This window comes from Typopeltis vanoorti, chromosome 18 (assembly GCF_054136105.1).
Source record: "Typopeltis vanoorti isolate ZY-2024b chromosome 18, IOZ_Tvanoo_1.0, whole genome shotgun sequence".
NCBI classification, from domain to species: domain Eukaryota; kingdom Metazoa; phylum Arthropoda; class Arachnida; order Uropygi; family Thelyphonidae; genus Typopeltis; species Typopeltis vanoorti.
The window spans coordinates 9,887,618-9,909,438 of record NC_143566.1 but is presented as its reverse complement, the minus strand read 5'-3'; the positions used below and the strand labels follow the sequence as shown (position 1 = coordinate 9,909,438).

The window sequence follows — 21,821 nt, the reverse complement described above, 5'->3', positions numbered from 1 at the left end:
CCTAAAATTGTTCTCAGTAACATATCTCGCCCATAAATTGAGGGTTGCCTGTATTCCAAATACCAAATTTCACAAAACTCCATTTGGCCAGAGTTCCAGAATGACTTGTGTATGGATGAACAGATAGACGAAGCACATCTAATAGGCACCTATGCATTTTGCAATGTCCACATGAAAATAACAATCACTGACCTTAATTTTCATGCAAGAATTTTTTTTAATGTTATAAACCATTGATTTTTTTTATGTTGCTCTCACCCATGAAAGGTTATTTGCAAACCTATAGTACATTTTGTACCGTGGGTGGACCAAGGATATTTTTTTTTCTATTTTTTTCAGTTATATATATATATATATATATATATATATATTATATTATTGTTAAATAATTAATTAATATTTATTTTTTACATTCAAGCCACTTCATGCCTCTAATAAGAAGTGTGGTGATCTCACACCAGGCAATGAAATACATCTCCCACCTAAAGACGGTCACAAATATCCATACCCGTGGCAGGACTTTTATCCACAGCATGTTGGTCGGTATTTAAAGTCACATTTTTTCCCTTTTTCCCCAGACATATTTGAATTATTCAGATTGACAGTGCGTGCTGGGTATTTTGCATGGAAAGGGAAGATATACAAACAACTAGGTGGGACAGTTTTGTCCTCTCCCTTTCTCTCCCTTTAGTCAATTTCTATATGGAATGCTTAAAAAATCAAGCATTAAATATAGCCACTCTTAAACCAGTTGTTTGGCTGTGCTATGTTGATGATGTGTTTGTTATTTGGTCACATCGTTCAGACACATTAGATACATGTTTAGTGCATTTAAATAGCAACACCCTAAAATTCACTTCACAATGAAACATGTCTTCCCTTCCTAGATACATTAGTCACACACCTTCCTGATGGTTCATTATCTTTTTCTGTTTATAGAAAACCTACACATACAGGAAGACATTTGCACAACAGTCACACCATCATCCAGCTCAATAATATGATATTCTAAAAACACTAACTCACAAAGCTATCTGTTTTGGTAACAATGCTCATACGACTGAACTCACTTATTTGTGTCCCACTTTTTGGACAATAGCTATAATCTCCAAAGAATAGAGAAATTACTAAATGTTCCCCAAGAAATTCTCTTCATTGCCTAATACACAGGACTATAGCAAAACTGTTACCATCCCATACATTCAGGACACATCCAAAAAGATATCTAGAGTACTTAATAAATATCAGCTCCACAACACATTTAAACCATATATCAAATTGACCATTCTCATATGTTCACCTAAGGACAAACTCTCTACTTTATCATATCCAGGAGTATGTGAAGTGCAATGGCTTACTATTATTATTATTGTTGTACAGGCATCTCTGTGGAATCTGAAGACTCATTGTGGGAGACCTAAACTATCCATACAAATTGTCATACATCTCCTTGAACCCATTAACAGACTCTTTCCTTTCATTCACAACTCTTCAAGTGAAAAATCTAGGCTTCATGCCCCCTACTAACCACACTTTTGTTCGACTTTCAGGGATGACCTGTTGTTCTGTCCCCTCTAGCCAAGTGCTGAAGCTTTTCCCCTGCATCAATCCTGTAAAACCCTTTATGTAATTTAAATGTTTCTATCATATTCTCTCTTTTTCACCTATCTACTAACTTCTGCAGTTTACACACACCCTCGATCTTTCTCATAGGAAACATTCTGCAGACCATTTACCATCTTGGTTGTTTGCCTCTGAGTCCTCTTCACCACTTACTCATCCCCAAGAAACCCATTAGACCAGACCTAAGCACAATAATCCAGATGCGGATGTATCAGGGCCTTATAAAGAGGAGAGCTACATTAGCAATATGTATTCTAAACTTCAAATCTCTGTCTACTACTGCCTTAAATCCCTAGCATCATCTTTTTCCTTAAGTAGAGTTCCATCAATGTGGTACAGCTTGTAATATTTTTATTTAAAAATATGTAACTTTACATTTCTCCACATTAAACTGATGCCCGTTATCTTTTGTTCATACTTACAACTTATTTCAATCACCCTGCAGGGCTCTCCACATTTCCTTGATTCACTATTACTTACCTAATTTTGCATCATCAGCAAACAACTGAATATTTCCTTTCAGGTTATTTCCTATATGATTTATGTACAAATTAAACAGTGGTCCAGCACTGAACCTTGTAGCACACCAACTAGTTACCATCTTTTGCCTAGATTCTACTCCTCTGTATACCACTTTCTGATATCTGCCCAGCAGTCACCACCCTCTTATCCACATAACCAGCATCATATCTATCCCTATTTGTCTAATTTGTATAACATAGTTCCATGTGATATTTGGTCTAATGCCTTTGCAAAATCCAGGAGAATCATCATGTAGTTATTTCCTCTATCCAACTCAGCTGTCACTCTATTATAAAAGGTTAGTAAATTACTAAGACATGATCAACCTTTCACATGCCATGTTGCTGCTCATAGAGTAACATTCTTATCCACCCATTCTCAATTTCTCTTTTTGACTGATATTTCAAGTACTTTTACCACCACTTCTGAAATACTGGTTGGTCTATAATTTGCTACTGCAGTCTTAAACCTCCCTTATGCAGGGGAATTATTTTGCCCTCTCTCCACTCCCTTGGTATTCCACCAGACCTAAGACTTAAATTAAAGAGCTTAGTCAGAGGCATTGCCAGTTCCCTTGCACATTCTTGCAAAATGCAACTGATATCCCATCTAATTCCACATTAGTTCATACGTTGATATTCTGCAATATTCTAAGAACCTCCAATTCATCCATCTCTGTTCTAACATAAGTTTCTATCATATAGGTCACATCATTAACCTCACTTGGATGATAAACCCTCAGAGAGTAGTCACTCAGCAACTCTGCTTCTGTAACCTCATCAGCATTTATTAGGTATTCTTCCATAGTCATTCTTCCTCTTACTTGCCATATAGCAAAATATCTCTTTGGGATTTCTTTTTGGTCTGCTCGGCTAGTTTCTTACTATACTGTTAGATGTCTTGCCTGACCCTTGTACTATTCATGAATTTGCTGGTCACCTTTCTCCATATATATCCTCCACAGCATTTTCTTTTTCTGAAGGTCATGCTTAATGATATTACTCATCCATATACCTAAGATAACTTCCACTTATCTTAGGTATACAATTCAATATAGCTTCCTCTAGATTCCCTTAATTATCTCTCATGCACTACTAACATCCTTCCTTGTAGGATTTTATGCTATGGCACAGCGTTGGGCTTCCTCCTAAGTTTGTCATAATCGCAGGCCTTGTAATTCCACATATTCCCCTCCTTTACAGAATATTACTAATTTTTTACAAGCTCCCAAGGGAAGACCACATAGTCACTTCCCCAGTCGGAGACATTGTGGCCACCTTAGTTATGGATAGCTCTTCCAATCCTATGACCAGGTCCAGTACTCTTGTACCTTGAGTCCCCTCCATGACATGCTACCTCAAGTAATTATTTCTCAGTAGATGTATAAATTCCAATTCCTTCCTGCCATATGATCTCTCTTCCTTCCAATCTATATCTTCATATTTGAAGCCCCCCCATAATAATTGCTCGATCTGCATTTATTATACTGATTTGCTGCTACATGTCTTCTAGATCATCGCTGGAACTCCCTGGTCTATAGCAACAACCAACCATATATTTTGTCTTTTTGGCCTTGATCCCACACCAGACTGCTTCAAATGAAGAGCCCTCTCCCATCTATCTCATATTGTTTTTGGCTGCAATTCATCTGCTGTTACCAGTAGTACCTCTCACTCATCCTATCTTTTTTTGTATTCGCGTAAAATACTAAACCTTTCACATTCTATCTCTGTAACTATATGGTCTGCTTGTTAGCCAAGTCTCACTAATGCCTATAACTTCTGTAACCATTGACATCCACCTTGGAGAACATAAAAAATATTCTCTAGCAGACTATGCCTTGGACACCCCTTCACATAGGATCAAATGGTAGACAACAAAAGTGCTATCCCACAAAAATCTGGGACACAGTCATTTTAAGATCAAATTAATGTTTTTTATCCAACAGTAGATGGTGCCAATTAGTAACTTTAATTCTTTGTGTTGTCCATTTCAGACAAATTATAGAGACTACAACCTTGTTAGAAATAATTACTTTAATTTCCCTACATTTTGACCTTCACGTTAAAGTCATCATCTGGAGTATACACACACACATATATAGAGACAATCTATATTACATTTCAAACAGACAATGAGTTATGTAGGTTGTTTTCGGTATTGAGACCACATTATAATATAAAGAGTTTATTAAAAAAACAATTAAAAACCCATCGGGTTTTGTCCGTCGTAAGACTTGCATCATCAGAGGTAATGGTACATAAAAGTTTTACACAATAAAAACTTATTGACAATTAATTACACATATTAGATATTTTTTATAATTTCACAACTGTTAAACAAATTGATAAACCAGAATGCATATGATATATTCGTTATTGTATGCATGTTGGAACATTGTTAATTGTTGTCACTTTCTGTGGTTCATGTGTGCTATATGCCACAGAAACCTACGTCTACATCGGGAAGACAATGACTTGATCAACCATTATTTTACTGGCCTGACCTCTAGTGAAAAAAAAACTACATTGAAACTATATTCTATTCATAAAATTATCAGAGAACAAATTCATATAGATAGTTTTATTACAGCAAAAGTGGTGTCCTAATTTATCATGAGAGTTATATTAGAGTTAAGATATCCTGTAATACTTACTGTACTATTTATAATTATAAAAGTATATAAAAATATATAAAAGGTTATGTGGGTAGAATATGTGCCATCCATATTCTTAGGATTTTTACACTATCATTATTATTAAGATTAGGGTGGTTGATAAAAATTTCACAGGCCTCCTTAAATTTACATTCATATCACGTTTTGGTGTGAACGTAAATAACAGGTGCCTTTCCAGTCAGTTCTATTTAGAGTAATCAGGACATGATCACAAAGGCCGTATTTACCATAGTTATTAAATTTAATGTGCTGTTTATGTTCCTTTTTTCAGATAGAAATTATGTATCCTGTTTCACCTATATACAACAAATTACAGATTCTCTTAATATGGTATACTCCAGGGGTGGGCCAGTGGAGGAATAAGTTGAATATCATCATCATCAAATTCCTGACATGTACCCTCAAGGGGTGTACAGGATATGATTGTATTACATGAAAAATTTACATAATTACTAACTTCCTATTGTATACTATCAGTTCATAGAACCTGGTCTGGCAATGTGCAAAGAATAGTCAATTCATGCTGAAGGAGAGAAAGAAATAAAGGCTGCAGAAATTGGTCACCAACACGTGAAATCATGTGCTGTATACGTAAAATTTTCCAACTGTTATACAAGCAAAATAGTCACCACTTTAAAAGCTAAAATGTTCATAAAAGAAAAGTTAATTTTCCGACGTGTAATAATAAACAACTCATCCCACAAGACAGATTGATTACGGTATTATTGGAACGGATTCTCCTTCTGACATGTGCAGAAGTTTTGAAGGGTCTTGCATCTGTGAGCGTATAGTATCTACAATTTTCCTCCAAGTTCTTTAATTTTGTTGGAGGTTTAAAGGTGGCATTAAGGCTGTATTTCTGTTGTCTTCAGTTTATTTTATCTGATATCCCTTTAATGTATGGAATGGTTACAGTTTTATTGTAATCTAGTTTATTTTTAATATTAGGTACAGTCTTGTAAAGAATTTTGTTGATGGTATTGCTCATAACTTTTAATTCATCTTTAAGTGCTTGTTTGCTGAAGCAAATCTTCAAAGCCCTGTTTTTAGTGACACCTAGATTTTGTGTTTATGAGTTTATAGAGGTAACAGTTTATGAGGTACAGAGGTCATCATCATCAAATTCCTGCCATGTACCCTCAAGGAGGTGTACAGGATATGATAGTACTACATGAAAAAAATTACATCATTACTAACTTCCTATCTACAATTTTCCTCCAAATCAGTCTATTACTTGTCAAGACTCCAACATTATCAGATCTTATATTTCTATCGACTAAGGCACTTTGTACCGTATCAATCCACCTATATCTTGGTCTACCTCTGGGTCGTTTTGCTGCCAACCTGGCAGAGAACACTTGTTTTGCTAATCTTTCTTCACCCATTCTGTTTAGGTGACCATACCACCTGAGATTAGCTCTGCTAACGCATTCTGGATGCTGACAATGTCAAGTTCTTTCCTAATATCCTCGTTTTTAATATGATATTGCCATTGATGCCATCTGTTCACGCCTATAATCTTTCTCAGGACTCTCATATCTGTGGTCTCTAGTCTTTGGTAAAGTGTTTTACTTCTGACCCAGCTCTCAGATCCATAAGTTAACACTGGTTTGAACACTGTCTTGTGTACAGCAAATTTAGTGTTCCGACTAATTTCTCTCTTATTCCATATGAATTTATTCAATTGACTTCCCACCATACCAGCTTTACTGATTCTGTTGTCTATTTCTATATTTAATTTACCATCTTCACTAAAAATCGTGCCTAAGTAGCTGAAATGTTTTACTTGTTCCACAGGTTCTCCATTCACAACACAGTTGACATTTTCAGTGATTCTGCCTATTTTCATTGTCTTTGTCTTTTTATTGCTGACCTTCATACCATATCTATTACAACAGCTATTCAATTTAGTCAGAGAATCTTGCATACTTGTAGCGGATTTATTTAGAAGTATAACATCATCCGCATAAAGCAAAGAGCTGACATTAACATCTCCAATTTTGATATCAGGTTTAATACCACTTTCCTTCATAATGTGATCCATATAGATAATGAATAACAGATGGGATAATGTACATCCTTGTCTCACACCAGATTTAACATTAAACCATCTTCCTGTACTTCCTTCAATTCTAACTGCTGACTTACAACTCAAGTAAAGACTAAGTATTGCTTGATATAATGACCCATTGACACCATATAACTGCAGCGTATTGAATAGCTTCTCTCTTGGCACCTTGTCGTATGCCTTTTCCAAATCGACAAAACTTAAATACAGATCTTTGTTATATTCCCATGCTTTCTCGACTATTTGTCGTAAAGTAAAGATCTGATCCTGACAGCCTCTATTTGGCCTGAATCCAGCTTGTTCTTCACCAAGCTTTCCTTCCACAATTCTTCTCAACCGTTTCTCAAGCATACTTGCATAGATCTTGCAGGAAGACTCAATAGGGAAATACCTCTGTTATTCTCACATTCAGTTTTATTTCCCTTTTTATATATGGGTACTATGAGAGCTCTACTCCAATCATCGGGAATTCGTCCCTCTGTCCAGGCTTTCTGAACTATGCAGTGCAGCCACTGTAAGACTCTTATACCACCATACTTCAGCATTTCTGGTCAAATATCATCTACTCCTGCTGCCTTTCCACATTTCAAGCCTTTGACGGCTTTTTCTACTTCAAGTATGGATATGTATTCCTGACTGCATGCCTGGTCAGTGTTTTTTACCACTGTGCTGTCATCACTGCTTGTTTCATTTAGCAGTTTTTCAAAGTAATTACTCCATACCTCAAGGATATCTTTTTCTCCTGTTTTCCTGTCACCTTTATCATCTCTAACCCCTTTTACAGCACTCTTTCCTCCATTCCTAAACTTCTTCAACAACCTCCAGAATATTTTGCCACCTTCTTGATATTTATTTTCTATATTCTTGCCAAAGTCCTCCCATGACTTTTTTTTAGCTAGTTTTACACAGTGTTTAGCATTCTTGCATTTGTCTCTATATTCTCTAAGAGCACAAGCTGACTTATTTGACAAGAACTTTTGATATGCTTTCTTCTTTTCCTTCACTGCCTCTTTAACTTCCTGTGTCCACCAGGGAGTTCTGATTTTTTTATCCTTGCACACAACCTCACCACATGCCTCTCTGGCAGAATCAATCAATGTTTTCTTCAGAGTTTGCCACTGAATCTCCAAGGTTTGATTCCTGTTCTCAAACTCTTTAATTTTTTCTTCAATAATCTTTGTGTATTTTAGTCTACAGTTCACATCTGAGAGCTGCTCAACTTTTATTCGCTTTAAAACTTTCTTACATGTTATTCTTTTCAGTATGAAATTCAATTTTATTCTGCCCAAGACTAAATAGTGATCACTTCCAATTTCAAATCCTCTGTACACTCTGGTGTCCTGCATCAGGGAGAAAACATCACTATCTACAATAACATAGTCAATGAGACTTTTCTTATTCCTAACCTCTTCTCTCCATGTGAATTTGTGCACATTTTTATGTTGGAACATGGTGTTAGTAATAACCAATCCATGTCCTGAGCAGAAATCCAACAGATATTTGCCATTATTATTAGCTTTGCTCTTTTCTCCAAATTTTCCCAAAATATTTTTGTATATCTCACAATCATTTTTTTTTTTTTTTTTTTTTTTTTTTTTTTTTTTTTTTTTTTTGATCTCACAATCATTTCCTACTCTGCTATTTAGATCCCCAACAAGGACCAACTTTTCCTTTTTCATTGTGTCAGTTGCTTTTTCTAAAGCCTCAAAAAATTCCTCCACATCTACCTTAGTAGAACCTTCTGTGGGACCATAGGCACAAATAAGTCTCATTGTCTGGTTACCCATTCTCATATTTGCCCACATTACTCTACTTGAGACTGACTGCCATTCAAGAAGATTAGCCTCGTATTTTGTGTTGAATACTATGGCTACTCCTTCTTTTCCTTGATTGTCATTGCCTGAATATAACATTTTGTATTTATTGGTCAGAAAGATCTCACCAGTTTTAGTCTTTTTTGTTTCAGTCATCCCTATTATGTCAATCTGGTACTTATCTAATTCCTCAGCTAGCTCCATTTCTTTGCCATTCAGGCTTCTTACGTTGATAGTACCGATCTTTAACTCTGGTGATGTTGAGTTGGGGTTTGTTTTTAGATTTGTTCCAGTATCTGACTTTTTGCTGTTCGCCCTGGTTCCCTGGCGGAAACAACTGGGGGCCTTGTTTACCCGGGCGACGCCCCAGCCGGCATGAAATTTTGTCATGTTGTACCAACATTTTTTATTTTGGTTTAACCAATAAGAATACAAATTGGTCGGCTAAATCCCAAATTGCCAGCCCATCCTCGTTCGTTCAGTATCCAAGTAGATACCCAACAGGGTGCACCACGAGAAGGTGAGGATTGGACATTGGGTCAGAAGTCCTGGTCGGTTCTCCGCATTCCTTTAAAGGCTATGTGGAGGTCTCCTCTCAGTTATATAGCTTTGACCCTTAAGCACCCCGGTATAGAGGTTTATATGAGGTTTATAGAGGTAAGAGTTTATGTGTATATATTGGCCAGTATGTGTAAATTTCAGTTAAAACAGTGAAGGAAAATTTGCCAGAAGAAAGATGTGTGACAAGTGTATTTAGAAAATGAAGTGTGTTGTTTGTTTAGGTGGCTTAGGAAGTTGTCTAATGTCCAGCAGCCATGGGACCAGATAACAAAAACATTATCAATGTATCTAAGCCAGTCTTTGCTTTTTAAAGTAAGGAATCTAGAGCACATTGCTCAAAAGCTTCCATGCGAAAGTTAGCAATTATGGGGGAAGATAACAGTGAGCCCATAGCTGTGCCTTCTTTTTGTAGGTAGAAAGTGTTTTGCCACAGAAAATAGCCTAAACATAGTACATGTACAGAGAGTGCTGTGAAATCGGGTGGGAATTTGTCCCGTAAAAGAAGAATTGTGTCATTGATTGGAACATTTTTGAAAAGGGAAGAGACATCAAAACTAGTTAATAAATCACTTTTTTCCAATTTGATGTCTTATAACAATAATGATGGTCTAAAAATCCCAATAATATGGATGGCACATATTCTACTGACATAACCTTTTATTCTAAGAGTTAATTATAAATAGTACCGTAAGTAATCCAGGATCTTAACTCTGATTTTCAAGAAGGTTCAAAGAATCAGTTAAAATGTTGAAACGTCCTCATCAATGCAACAACAAACAAGGAATGATTTTACATCAGGTCTGGTCTTCTCTAATTCATCATGACACATGTATGGTTACCAGTAGTATACAGCTGTTCATAATATTATTTTCATTATCTATGTTAACTGTTATTACCTGTTTTTTTTTAGTTTATTAACAGAATTCTCCTGACAATGTGAAACAAAAGATTTTCCCAAAACTAGTCGAGTAATCAATAAAATTAGTTTACTATCCTATCTGATTTTTTAATTGTTGAGTAATACCAGCAAAAATGTCTTCTCTCCATTGAAGCCCATGCAGTGGTACTTAGAGGTTTGCATATAACCTTTTGTGGGTTGGAGCCACATAAAAAATAAAATAAAATAAAATAGCTAACACCTTTTATTCCCATATAGGGAGTATGCAAGGCTGTTTTAGCCCTATCTAACATTTTGGAGACTGGGTGGGCAGTTCAGTCTCCACTGGTTGCCAATCAGAGATAGCTAGTACAAGGCTATCAGTAATTTAATAGGTACACAGTGAAGAGACAGCTAGCTAGTGCTGCCGTCTCGTGGTACCTAACCCTAACACAATATTTTTAATGTCTGAAAATAGTGTGGGTTCAACAGTCAATTTTCTTTAGTTTACAGGACAAAAAATCCTAGTTTTCAGGAGGAAAAAACCTGCTTGCCCATGCCAGAGATCAACTACTTCAGGAACCATTCGAGAAAAGGCTTAGAAAATGTTCCTCTAGTTGGCGACTAGATTTGAATCCAAGTCTTTGTGTGGTCACACACCACTTGTACTGAGCTATACAGGCTCCTAAAAATAATAATAAAATAAAATATATTCTTTTTTGTTGTTTATTCTATGAAACACTATTATGAATTGATTTAAATTGATGTAAAAGAATTTTTCAATATATATAATACACAGAGAGAGAAAGAGAACTACGGAACACCCTTGGAAGATTTGTGTAAAAGCGTGGTTAGTAAGAGTGTGCAGACTAGTTTTTTTTTGCTTAGAAAGTGAGTGAATTGAATTCCCAGTAGTCATGAATGTTCTGATAATGAATGAGTTTAAGGTAAACTATAAGTATTGTCTGTATGAAGTTAGTATGGGTCTTCCATGATGAGACTCGCAACTCCCTGGAGATATCCATGTAATAGTAATAATGAATAACCAACAATACCTATGTCTTTCTATGTGTATACCACCTTAATATGTTTCATACTTTGCTTTCAGTTACTTTAATTTCATCATAGGAATTGCCTGACTTGTGCACTCAATGATTTGTAACAGAATTATCAGAACTTGGATTCTTCATTTTGTCGACCTATCAGGAATATATTTAGAGGAATTCAATCACTCAAATTTATCAGATGTTCTTCAAAAGTAATTCAGCTGTTATCTAGATTTTCTTCATGGATTTAGTTTTCTCATATATATATATATATAGGAATGTAGTTTTTTTTTTATAGATATATTTTATTTATTTACAATGTTGTTATTTTTATTTTTTATTTTTTTGTATAACTCTCACTTACAAAAGATTGTAAGCCTTATAGTATATTAGTATCGTAAATGGCTAAGGATTTCTTTTTTCTGTTTTTATTAATTTTATGTATATATATTTTTAGGCCTCTAATAATTTTTGTGTGTGTGTGTGTGTGTGTGTGTGTATATATATATATATATATCCACTAGGGGGGGGGACTCACTAGGTTAATGTAGTGGTTAGTGTATCCGCTCTCCAGCCAAAAGGCTACGGGTTCGAATCTCGCCGTGGGCATGGATGTTTGTGATTGTCTGTGAAACATACTAGTAGTGGTGGTGGGGCAGTAGATGGCGGTGGTGTAGTTGGTGGGTTGAGTGAGATGGAGACAGAGAGCCATAGAGTAGATGCCCTCCCTCAATAAATCTTTGAACTCCCTGGAGGTGTCAGTAATAATAATAATATTCAGGGATTGTAAAATTTCTCCATTTGTTTTATGGTCTCACTTGTATATCTAGCTGTTTTTCTGAGAAATTTCATTTCTGCTGTTTGAATTTTTTTTTCATCTTTCCTTTTTATGGTCCATGTCCATGTTTCTCTTCCATATAGTCGAGTTGGTTTTGACAAGACATTATATAGTCTAATTCTAGAGATCTAATTCTAATTCTTTTGGACTAGGGTTGGCTTAAATTTATTATTAAGCCATTTACTTTGGCAATGTTTGATATTTTAGTGTCTGTCTTTTTCTTTGTATGATAAATTACATCCCAAGTATTTAAAAGTACTTATTTATTTTTTTTTTTTTACTAAATAGCTTAAAGAAATTACAATGTATTCTAGGATATACATTAAAATAAATTTTAATACACTTCCAATATTTCAGCAACGTCACGTTGCCATTTTCACAGGAACTTAAAAGCAAGACACGTGCACACAAGCACAACAAACAGTAAATGAGGACGAAGCAGGAAGCTATTCTTTCTCCTAAAAGTCCTGATGGTGTCCCCTAGCGGGCAATGTTGGTATTTTGGGGCGATTGGGCTGAAGGTCTTCTGTTGTAGGTTTCCCAAATTTGTTGAGGTTTGGATTGTTTCTTAGGGCTGAGGCTGATTCCATGAAAGTCTTTCGTATTTGAATTTACTATAGTGTATTATTGTGGCTTTCTTCCACCATATTCTGTGGCGGGTATCCTGCGCATGGTCTGCAAGACCAGAGTGACTGTATTGGTGAAACCAGATGTAGTCCTTGTGTTCTGAAATTCTGATATTAGCTGTCCTGCCTGTTTGGCCAAAGTAGGACAGCTTACAGCTGCAAGGGACCTGGTATACACCAGGCAGGTCTGGGGGGGGGGGGGGAGAGGTTGGTCTTTAGTAGTTGTAGAGCGGATAAGGATGCTGATTTTTTATATGGTCTGTAACAAGAAGTTGCCATGTTTTTTTCGGATTTTTGTAATTTTTTCCGAGGTGCCTCGGATATAGGGTATGGTGATGGATTTAGAGTAATCCTTGTTGTGGGGGGGGGGGGTTATTGGTTTCAATTGGCTGAGAAAGTGTTGAGAATGTGGTTTAGTTCTGTGGTTAGGGCATTGTCATTTGAACAGATAAGTTTAGCCCTGTTGTGTAGTGTCTTAATGACTCCATATTGTTGCGAGGGGGGTGGTGGGATTGTTGGTGAATGTATCTGCCTGTATGGGTGGGTGGGTTTTCTATAGACTGAGAAAACCAAGGTTCCATCAGGCTGGCGGGTGACTAGTATGTCTAAGAAAGGAAGGCAGTTGTTTCCAGGGTGAATTTGATTCTGGGGTGTTGGTTGTTTAAGTGTGTTAAGAAAAAGAGTAGTGCATCAGAGCCATGTGGCCAAATAGCGAACACGTCATCAACATAGCGAAGCCATATGGTTGGTTTTTGTGGGGCAGAGTTTAAGGCTTTCTCTTCAAAAGTCTCCCTATAAAATTTGGAAAGGGTGGGAAGAGTGGAGAATCCATGGCAGTCCCCTCTATTTGTTTGTAGAATTTTCCTTGCCAAAAAAATAGCTCGAGTTCATTGTGAACTGAAATAGGACTGTGATATCGGGAGGAAATTTAGCTTGGATTAACTCTAAGGATTCTTTGAGTGGGACATTTGTGAATAAGGAGGAGACATCAAAACTGACCATTACGTCAGTGTGTTTGAGTGTATTGTGAACTGAAATAGGACTGTGATATCGGGAGGAAATTTAGCTTGGATTAACTCTAAGGATTCTTTGAGTGGGACATTTGTGAATAAGGAGGAGACATCAAAACTGACCATTACGTCAGTGTGTTTGAGTGTAAGGTTTTCTATGCTGACTTTGAAGTGGGCTGAGTTTTTTGTGTGTGAAGGTGTGTTGCCAGTATAGTGTGTAAGAGTTTTGGCCAAATGTTTAGCTAGTTTGTATGTGGGGGAATCAATGCTATCCACTATGGGACGTAATGGCACATTTTCCTTATGTATTTTTGGGAGTCCATAAATACGGGAGGGGGGGGGTATGGAGTTAAATGGTTTTAATTTTTTAGTGACTTCTACAGGTCAAGAAGTGACCTTCTTAAGGAGCCTGTGGAGTTTTCTGATTTGTGAGTTGGAAAGATTGTACTCGATAAGGTGGTAAGTAGCCCAATCTAACAATAGAGCATTCAGCTTACCTGTGTAATCCTTTTGGTTAAGCAGTACTGTGGCGTTCCCTTTATCTGCTTTGGTGATTATTATTTTGTAGTTTTTCTTTAATTCTAGTAGAGATTTAATTTCCTTACTGGGCATGTTAGTTTTTAGTGGTTTTGCTTTGGTCAGAACACAAGCCATATCCAGTCTAATATCGTTGCCGACGTGGTTCGGAAGGTGTCATATCCCGCGTTCGTTTCGTATCATAATATCTTCAGCAGGTATTCTTCTGGGTACAATGGCAAAGTTGTGGCCACCTGAGAGAGTGTCGAGTGCTTCAGGTTTCACGCTAACTGATGAAAGGTTGACTACCGTTTCGGTAGGAAGTTGTGGTTTCGAGTTCGAGTTCTTTTTTAAATTTTCAAATTTTTTGATGTGTCGATCTCGTACTTTTTTAAATTCTTTCTCCACAGCAGTGCATGAGATGTCGTATAAAATAGACCAAATTTCGTTGCTCAAGGTGCTTGAAAGTTCATCTTCGAGTGCCTGGATAGCTAAGTTAGTATCATTCAGGAAACTGCGAGTCGTAGCGAATTGCGTCCTGAATGATGCTAATAGGATATAGGGTATGGTGATGGATTTAGAGTAATCCTTGTTGTGAGGGGAGGAGGGGGTTGTGGTTTATTGGTTTCAATATTTTTTGGATTTTTTTTTGCCATTGGCTGAGAAAGTGTTGAGAATGTGGTTTGGGCATTGTCATTTGAACAGATAAGTTTAGCCCTGTTGTGTAGTGTCTTAATGACTCCATATTGTTGCGAGGGGGGGGGGGGCGGTTTGGTGAATGTATCTGTCTGTATTGGTGGGTTTTCTATAGACTGAGAAAACCAAGGTTCCATCAGGCTGGCAGGTGACTAGTGTGTCTAGAGTCACCTGCCAAGTGACCAGACACACTAGGAAGGCGGTTGTTTTTTTCTTCTTCCAGGGTGAATTTGATTCTGGGCTGTTGGTTGTTTAAGTGTGTTAAGAAGGAGAGGAGTGCATCATTCCCTGAATGATACTAACTAAGCTATCCAGGCATTTGAAGATGACCTTTCAAGCACCTTAAGCCACGAAATTTGGTCTATTTTATACGACATCTCGTGCACTGCTGCGGAGAAAGAATTTAATAAGTACGAGATCAACACATCAAAAAATTTGAAAATTTAAAAAAGAACTCGAAACCACAACTTCCTACTGAAACGGTAGTCAATTTTTTTATTTTATTTTTTATTTCAATTATTTTAGTAATTTTAATAATGTAAGATGAAATATTTGTAGAATAAATAATTTTCAACTAGGGTACACGTGTAATTTTATAATTATGGAAACTCACAGGTAAACTATACAAGACAGCAGATGAATGTTACTGAATGGGACAAGGTAAACAGGGCGTTCTAAATTAGGCATTGTTAGATCTCCCAAAGGCATAGTTGTTAGCCACCCTTGTGGCAAAATGAATCATGACGTGCATCTGGAAAAGGTAATAACATAAACACAAAAGCTGTTCAAAACACTGCATTTATATTATAAATGAGACATTATAATTAAATTGTTAGTTGACTCTTAGAATTCAAGGATGTACAGAAAAATGTTTCATGTAAAATCAAGTGTAAAATTGTTTCCACTTGTTATTCATCAACTGTTTGTTCAGAAAAGTGAAAATAATCAAAATTATGGATATTAAACTCACTTTCTTCCTTTATTCAGATGATGTTAAACTTATCTTATTTAATGCTCTTTAACTAAATTGAATAACTATCTTGTATTTCTGGTGAAAATCATCAATAAAATAGATTGGAGAAAACATCAATTGCATAGTCAGTGGAGAACCTGTAAAACAAGTAAAACTTATTTTACATCTGGAAAATTTGGGCACAATTTTAGTGAAGATTGTAGTAGATAATAGAATAAGCAAAGGCAGTATGGTGGTAATCAAGTTGAAACACCAAACTATCTGTGTTTCACTTGAGCAAACACAGTTTGTTTGTTCTAAGGTAGTATTGTCACTTAAACAGAATGGAATAGGAACAGTTAGCAAGACAGAATAGTAGGAAAAGATCTAGAGGAAGACCAAGATCTAGATAGATTGAAATATTAGTTGTGTGTGTGTGTGTGTGTGTGTGTGTGTGTGTGTGTGTGTGTGTGTGTGTGTGTGTGTGTGTGTGTGTGTGTGTGTGTGTGTTAAAGACCAAAAGGTAAGATCTGAGTATTCAGGAATGTCAAGAATATATTTCTCCAGACTTACTTTTGAGAGAAAAATATTTCTGACAAGGAAACCAGTAATTTTTATGTATATATATATTTTTTATGTCAGTCCCCAAAACAAGCAGTAGAAGAATCTATAGAACATCATTGCCATTTATGGAATGCAGCTAAAAGTTGAGAATGAAGAAAAAACCTGTTGACAATTTTCTTGAAAAGTTGGAAGTCATAGTGGTCAGGAAACAGTTGAAGAATTCTGTTCCAGGGGAACCAAGGTAAATGGAAAAAGTGAGGACGAGGAAAAGCAAAAGGCTTAGTATGTTTATAGTTGGACTGAAAAGGGATGTGTGGCTGCTGCTGTTTTGACAGTCCTGACAAAAAGCAAAGGAATGATGGTTGCCAGTTTAGTGGTGCAGTGACCATGGACTTACTTAAAAGAAAAAGATACAGAGCAGAAACAGTGAATCTGAGATTGTGGTTGAAGTGAGTCACTTCAATCACTCTCCTTTGGATAGCATCAAAATTTTTAGGGATGTTTTCAGTGCACCATCCCAAATGTGAGCTGCATTCTAAGGATGATTAGTGGAATTGGAATTTATAAAATTAGTAGCTGGATGGGTGAAAAGCAGCATCTTAAGCAGAAAAGAATGCAGAGTTTTTTAGAGGCTGAGGAAGCTATTGATGTAAGTTTATATGAGGATAATTTAAATGGCAGTCCAAGGAACAAGATCTGATTTTGTCTGGTGCTATGTTTATTACTGAGGGTAAGGGAATGTGAGCGGAAGTCCATTTTGCAAGAGAAAAGACTGCATTTTGATGGCATTGAAGATGACCAGTTGCATCCTTGCCACATTGAAGAATGGTATGCAGATTAGTATTTAAGACACTGGTTGCAAATGATCTTGAAGCTGAGGATGTTTCTGAGCACTGCATGTGTTGTCAGTTCAGTAGGAAATGAAATGTGCTATCAGCAGCAATGCTATGATAGGATTAGTATTTATTGAGAGTAGGTCATATAATGTCTAGGAGGATAACAGTAAGCGATAGAACAGATCCCCGAGTACTTCTGTATTGGTAGTGAAGCTCAAAGAGAGGGAGCCATCCAGCATCACATGCATTGAACAGCCAGAAAGAATGCTTGTTACCCAGTTTATAGAGGATAGAGGATGGTAGTTTGCAGAGCATACTTCAGTGCCATCCACAATTAAATACTCAGGAAATATTAAGAGCAACAGCACATTTCTCCAAAACTTTCTATGGTACTTGTCCAATGGTATTGTGGGCTGTGAGGTCTGCCATGTTTCTAGAATTGCAGAATCCATTCTGGTGGTCATTGATTAACTAGTAGGCTCTAAGTAGTTGGAAAAGTTGAATATTCATGATGTTCTCTGTTATTATGGAGAAGATTGAGGTAATGTTGATCAAACAGTTGTTACATGACAACATTTTATTTCCCTTTGGAATAGGTTGAATATGTGCTTACTTCCACACATTGAGATACATATCAGCTGAGCATAAAAGATTGCAGACATAATGTAGGTCAAGTGTCATTTCTAAGCACAGAGTTTGAGTACCATTGGGATTTGGAAGATTTTTTAGAGAAGTTGTTTATATGGTGAACTGTTTCTAGTATGGTAGGAGGCAGTTTTTTGCCTTGGTCATTGATTTGCTTTAAGTGCCGTAACAATGGTTTCATTTAGATGGGAGTAAGGTGGAAGTGCAAGTGAGCAGAAGTTGCATGTGATGCTCTTTGCAACGTGCCAAAAGGCATTGACCTCCGTTTAAACAGGGGACAAGTTTTCTGGTGTTGACCCCTTTTGAAGTCTAATTTTGATTTGCAGATGGCTATTTTGCATTTTTACATGCTTCCATGTATGCTGAGTATGATGCTGGGATTCTTATTGCAAGCTACTTGTAATGTGCTGAATTTTTTTTTCTCCAACTGCTTTGGTATACCTTTGGTTAAACCATGGCTTGGAAAATGTGCCAGAATTCCAGTTAGAATAAGGAAATGAAAACTTTCATGTTAGTGTGGATAATTGATAATTTCTGAACAGTATTTGGATTAGAAAAGTGGAAGCAATAGTCTGAGAATGGAAAAGAAGAGGTTGCACACAAGCTTGGGACTGGCTGGAGGGAAGGATTCTGTGAGACAAAAATTGCACAAGATTTTGATCTAGTTTATGAAGAAGAGAAAGAAAGAGAGAACAGGTAATCTTTTACAGTATATCTGGATGGGGAACTGGTTAAAATTTGATCAGAGGTATTGGGTGACTGGAAAGGATTATTAGGTATTCAGGATGTTGGTAGAGGTACGATTTGTGTTAGATCATTGCTTATTCCAGTTGCTTCCACATCTCATCCAGTTTGGACAGTGGTGTTGGAAAAGAGAAGCCAGTTGGAGTTGTGGACATTAAGGTTGCCCAAGATGATTTCACTATTTGGATTTCTGGATTGTAGAAAGTCACGCTTCAAGGATAAGATGGTGAAGAGGTCAGAGCGGTTTTTGGAATTTGAATGGCAGCAAATGAAGATAACTGAATGGGATAAAGAAACCTTAAGCCAGAGGAGGTAGGATTCTGAATATGGTATTCTCTGGCAAACAGTGTCCAATCTTACAAATACACAGGTGTCATGTTTGTGGTGGAAGAAATACACTGTGTAATTTTGACTTTGAAACAGAACTGTGGTTTGTTATAGCTGCGATTTGGGTTTCTGTCAAGAATAGGTGGTCTGATCTAGATGTCTAAGTGATGACATAATTTATATTGGTGGTTTTGCTGCAGATGTTAGATGTTGGTTAAATAGATGTGAAAGTGATTTTTTGTAAGGATTTTGGTATGTTTTGTTTTGTTTGAGGGAAATTTATTTTAATTAGAGTGGCATCGTCATTGTTCGTTCAGTATAAGATAAACTGAATTATGTAAAACTGTCATTGATCTAGGGTCACAAGTCTTCAGACATGAGGAGATGGAGCAAGAAGACATAGTTCTACATTTGAAATGGCTTTTAGTCATAAATGTCCAACAAAAAAGAAGTATAGAACTCTTTTTCTTGTTTAAGCTGCTCAGCATGTTGCAAATAATATTAATTATTATTAATATTATTTGCATGAAGCTAATAAAGAATGCTGCTCCTACTTTTGTGAATTGTATTCAACTGTATATTACCTTTCTTTCTTAGTAGGAAATTACTCTCATAATCTTTGTACTTTATATTTTTCACCCTTTAATTCCTTCATCCCCCTTTAATAGTCTTGCACATCAAAACAACTAGAACAGTGATGTCAAATAATTTGTGCAGTTCTGTGGTTATGATTACATTGTGTATGTTCAGCCTTTCATAAATTAAAGAAAATATATTTAAATGTCAGAGCAGCATACTATTTGAAAATTTGATAATTTTGTGCTGTTTATGATGCAGAAATCATGCCATTTTGTGATATTTTTCAAAAATTTTTGACTGCTTAGAAGTTTATTCATTTACATAATTATTTTATTACTGCAAAATTTTTGAATTATGACAGAATGGATTAATTCTTTTCAGTGATAACAATACGAACAATGGCTCAGTTTGTGGGTAGAGAAACGAAGTACAGGTTTGTGAATATATTCTAGTCTGAAACTTTATAGCTATGGATATATATTTTGAAATATTCAATAAATTCTGTTTGATTTGAACTCTGATACTTTTGACCTTACCTTTTAATCTGAAGTTGGTTCCATTCCTTCACTAACTGACTATAGTGTGTTGTGTGGTTTTCAGTTCATTAATTTCAAAATATGCTAACTTAATTAATTCAGACAAAATACTTTCCCATTGGCATTTAGTATGGTTTCATCAGAATGTTAAAAGATAATAAAAAAAGGACTGTTTTACACATTTTGAAATTTTTTTTATTTGAATCACACCCATCAATGGTTGTAAACGTATTATACAGTAATATTAGTACTCTGGGTGTAAAAGGGTGGTTAGATAAGCTGGGAAGCATGTCCTCTAGTGACCGTACAACATGCTCTTTTTTTTTTCAAGCTAATTCATATACCACCTAAAGACATTCACATGTTCAGTGGGATTTCAACCCACAGCCCTGTTAGTTCATTTACAGAGAGGGAAAACCCAGTGAGTACTCCACCTTAAGGTATAGTTTGCCCACCAATTAGAGGTCCCTCGACACTTTTGCGCATGTCAGAAAAAGGAGAATCCATTCCAATAATAGGATAATCAGTCTGTCTTCTGGGATGAGTTTGTTTATTATTACAGGTCGGAAAATTTAGCTTTTCTTTTACGAACATTGCTGTTTTTAAAGTGTAACTATTTTGCTTGTATAACAGTTGGAAAAATGTACGTAGAGTGTTAACAAAATTAAAAAAGGTATAGCATAAAACAAAAATGTAACTAAGTTTATTTTTAAGAAAGTTTTCTATAAAATAAAAATAATTATAATGAAAAACAGAAATTATTTCAAATGAACTTGGATATTTTAAAACTTACAGTTGAGAAAAGTAAGACACTTTAATGTCCTAAACTGATTAATTATTTATGACTTGTTGTGACTCTTTTAACAAACCCATGCAAAAAAATGTTGGAAAAAATACCATTGTCAAATTCTTTTAATCTTCAGAGTCATCTGAATCGGTGTCCGAATCACCATCACTTTCACTTAAACTGATCACCAAAGGTTCGCATAAATCTTTGATAATTCCGTCTCTGTCCCAATATATATTTTCCAATGAGGTGACATGAGAGCAATATTTTCCCCAGTTTTGAACTGTAATACTTTCAATCGCCTGTTCTGAAAGCTTAAAAAGTACATGTCAATATCCCAAGTTACGTTGCGATGGCGAATGAAACTTTTCACTTCTGCCCAAACATACTCAATAGCATTAATATCGCAATGATATGGTGGTAGCCTCAAAGCTAGAAATCCGTGCTCTTTGTGCATCGTGTCGAAATTAAATAGTTTAGTTATGGGTGAGTTTCTTTTGACCAAACTAAGCAATTCAATTTTTTGCATATCTGGGGAATGAGAAATGTTATTTGCAGAGAAATGATATATCCATAAGAACTTGCTTCTTATTAGACCAATTTGGAATTTTGTTTAATCGAATAGAGTGATATGAAGCGTTAACAATTATAACAGCATTTTTAGGAAGGTTTGGAATCAGTTTTTCTTCTGCCCACTTTTCGAAGATTGTAGAATTCATTTGCCCACGGTAATCTCCAATAGTTGAATTGGCTTTGTATAGTAAGTTTGAATTCGGTAAAAAAACCCATTTCTCCACCCGCACACAAAATTATTATGCACCGTGAGGCATTTCCGGTTTGTAGCACTCCACATTCTTCTTTAGACTGCCAACATTTTCCATAAGTTAAATTACTATCAATCCAAGTTTCATCTAGATACACAATCAGTCTTTTCTCCTCCCTGAAACGTCTTATTGCTCTCAAATACTGCGTTCTAG

At 36.0% G+C, this 21,821-nt stretch overlaps 1 protein-coding gene across 1 annotated transcript in view; it reads left to right on the top strand.

The window, feature by feature from the left end:
- LOC150096482 (mitochondrial carrier homolog 2-like) overlaps window positions 1-21,821 on the top strand; it is a 295,508-nt gene that overhangs the window by 82,352 nt on the left and 191,335 nt on the right. The window contains exon 5 of the mRNA XM_090407808.1: window positions 19,903-19,954. Coding sequence (XP_090263934.1) covers window positions 19,903-19,954 — 52 coding nt within the window. The remainder of the gene's footprint in view (window positions 1-19,902; window positions 19,955-21,821) is intronic.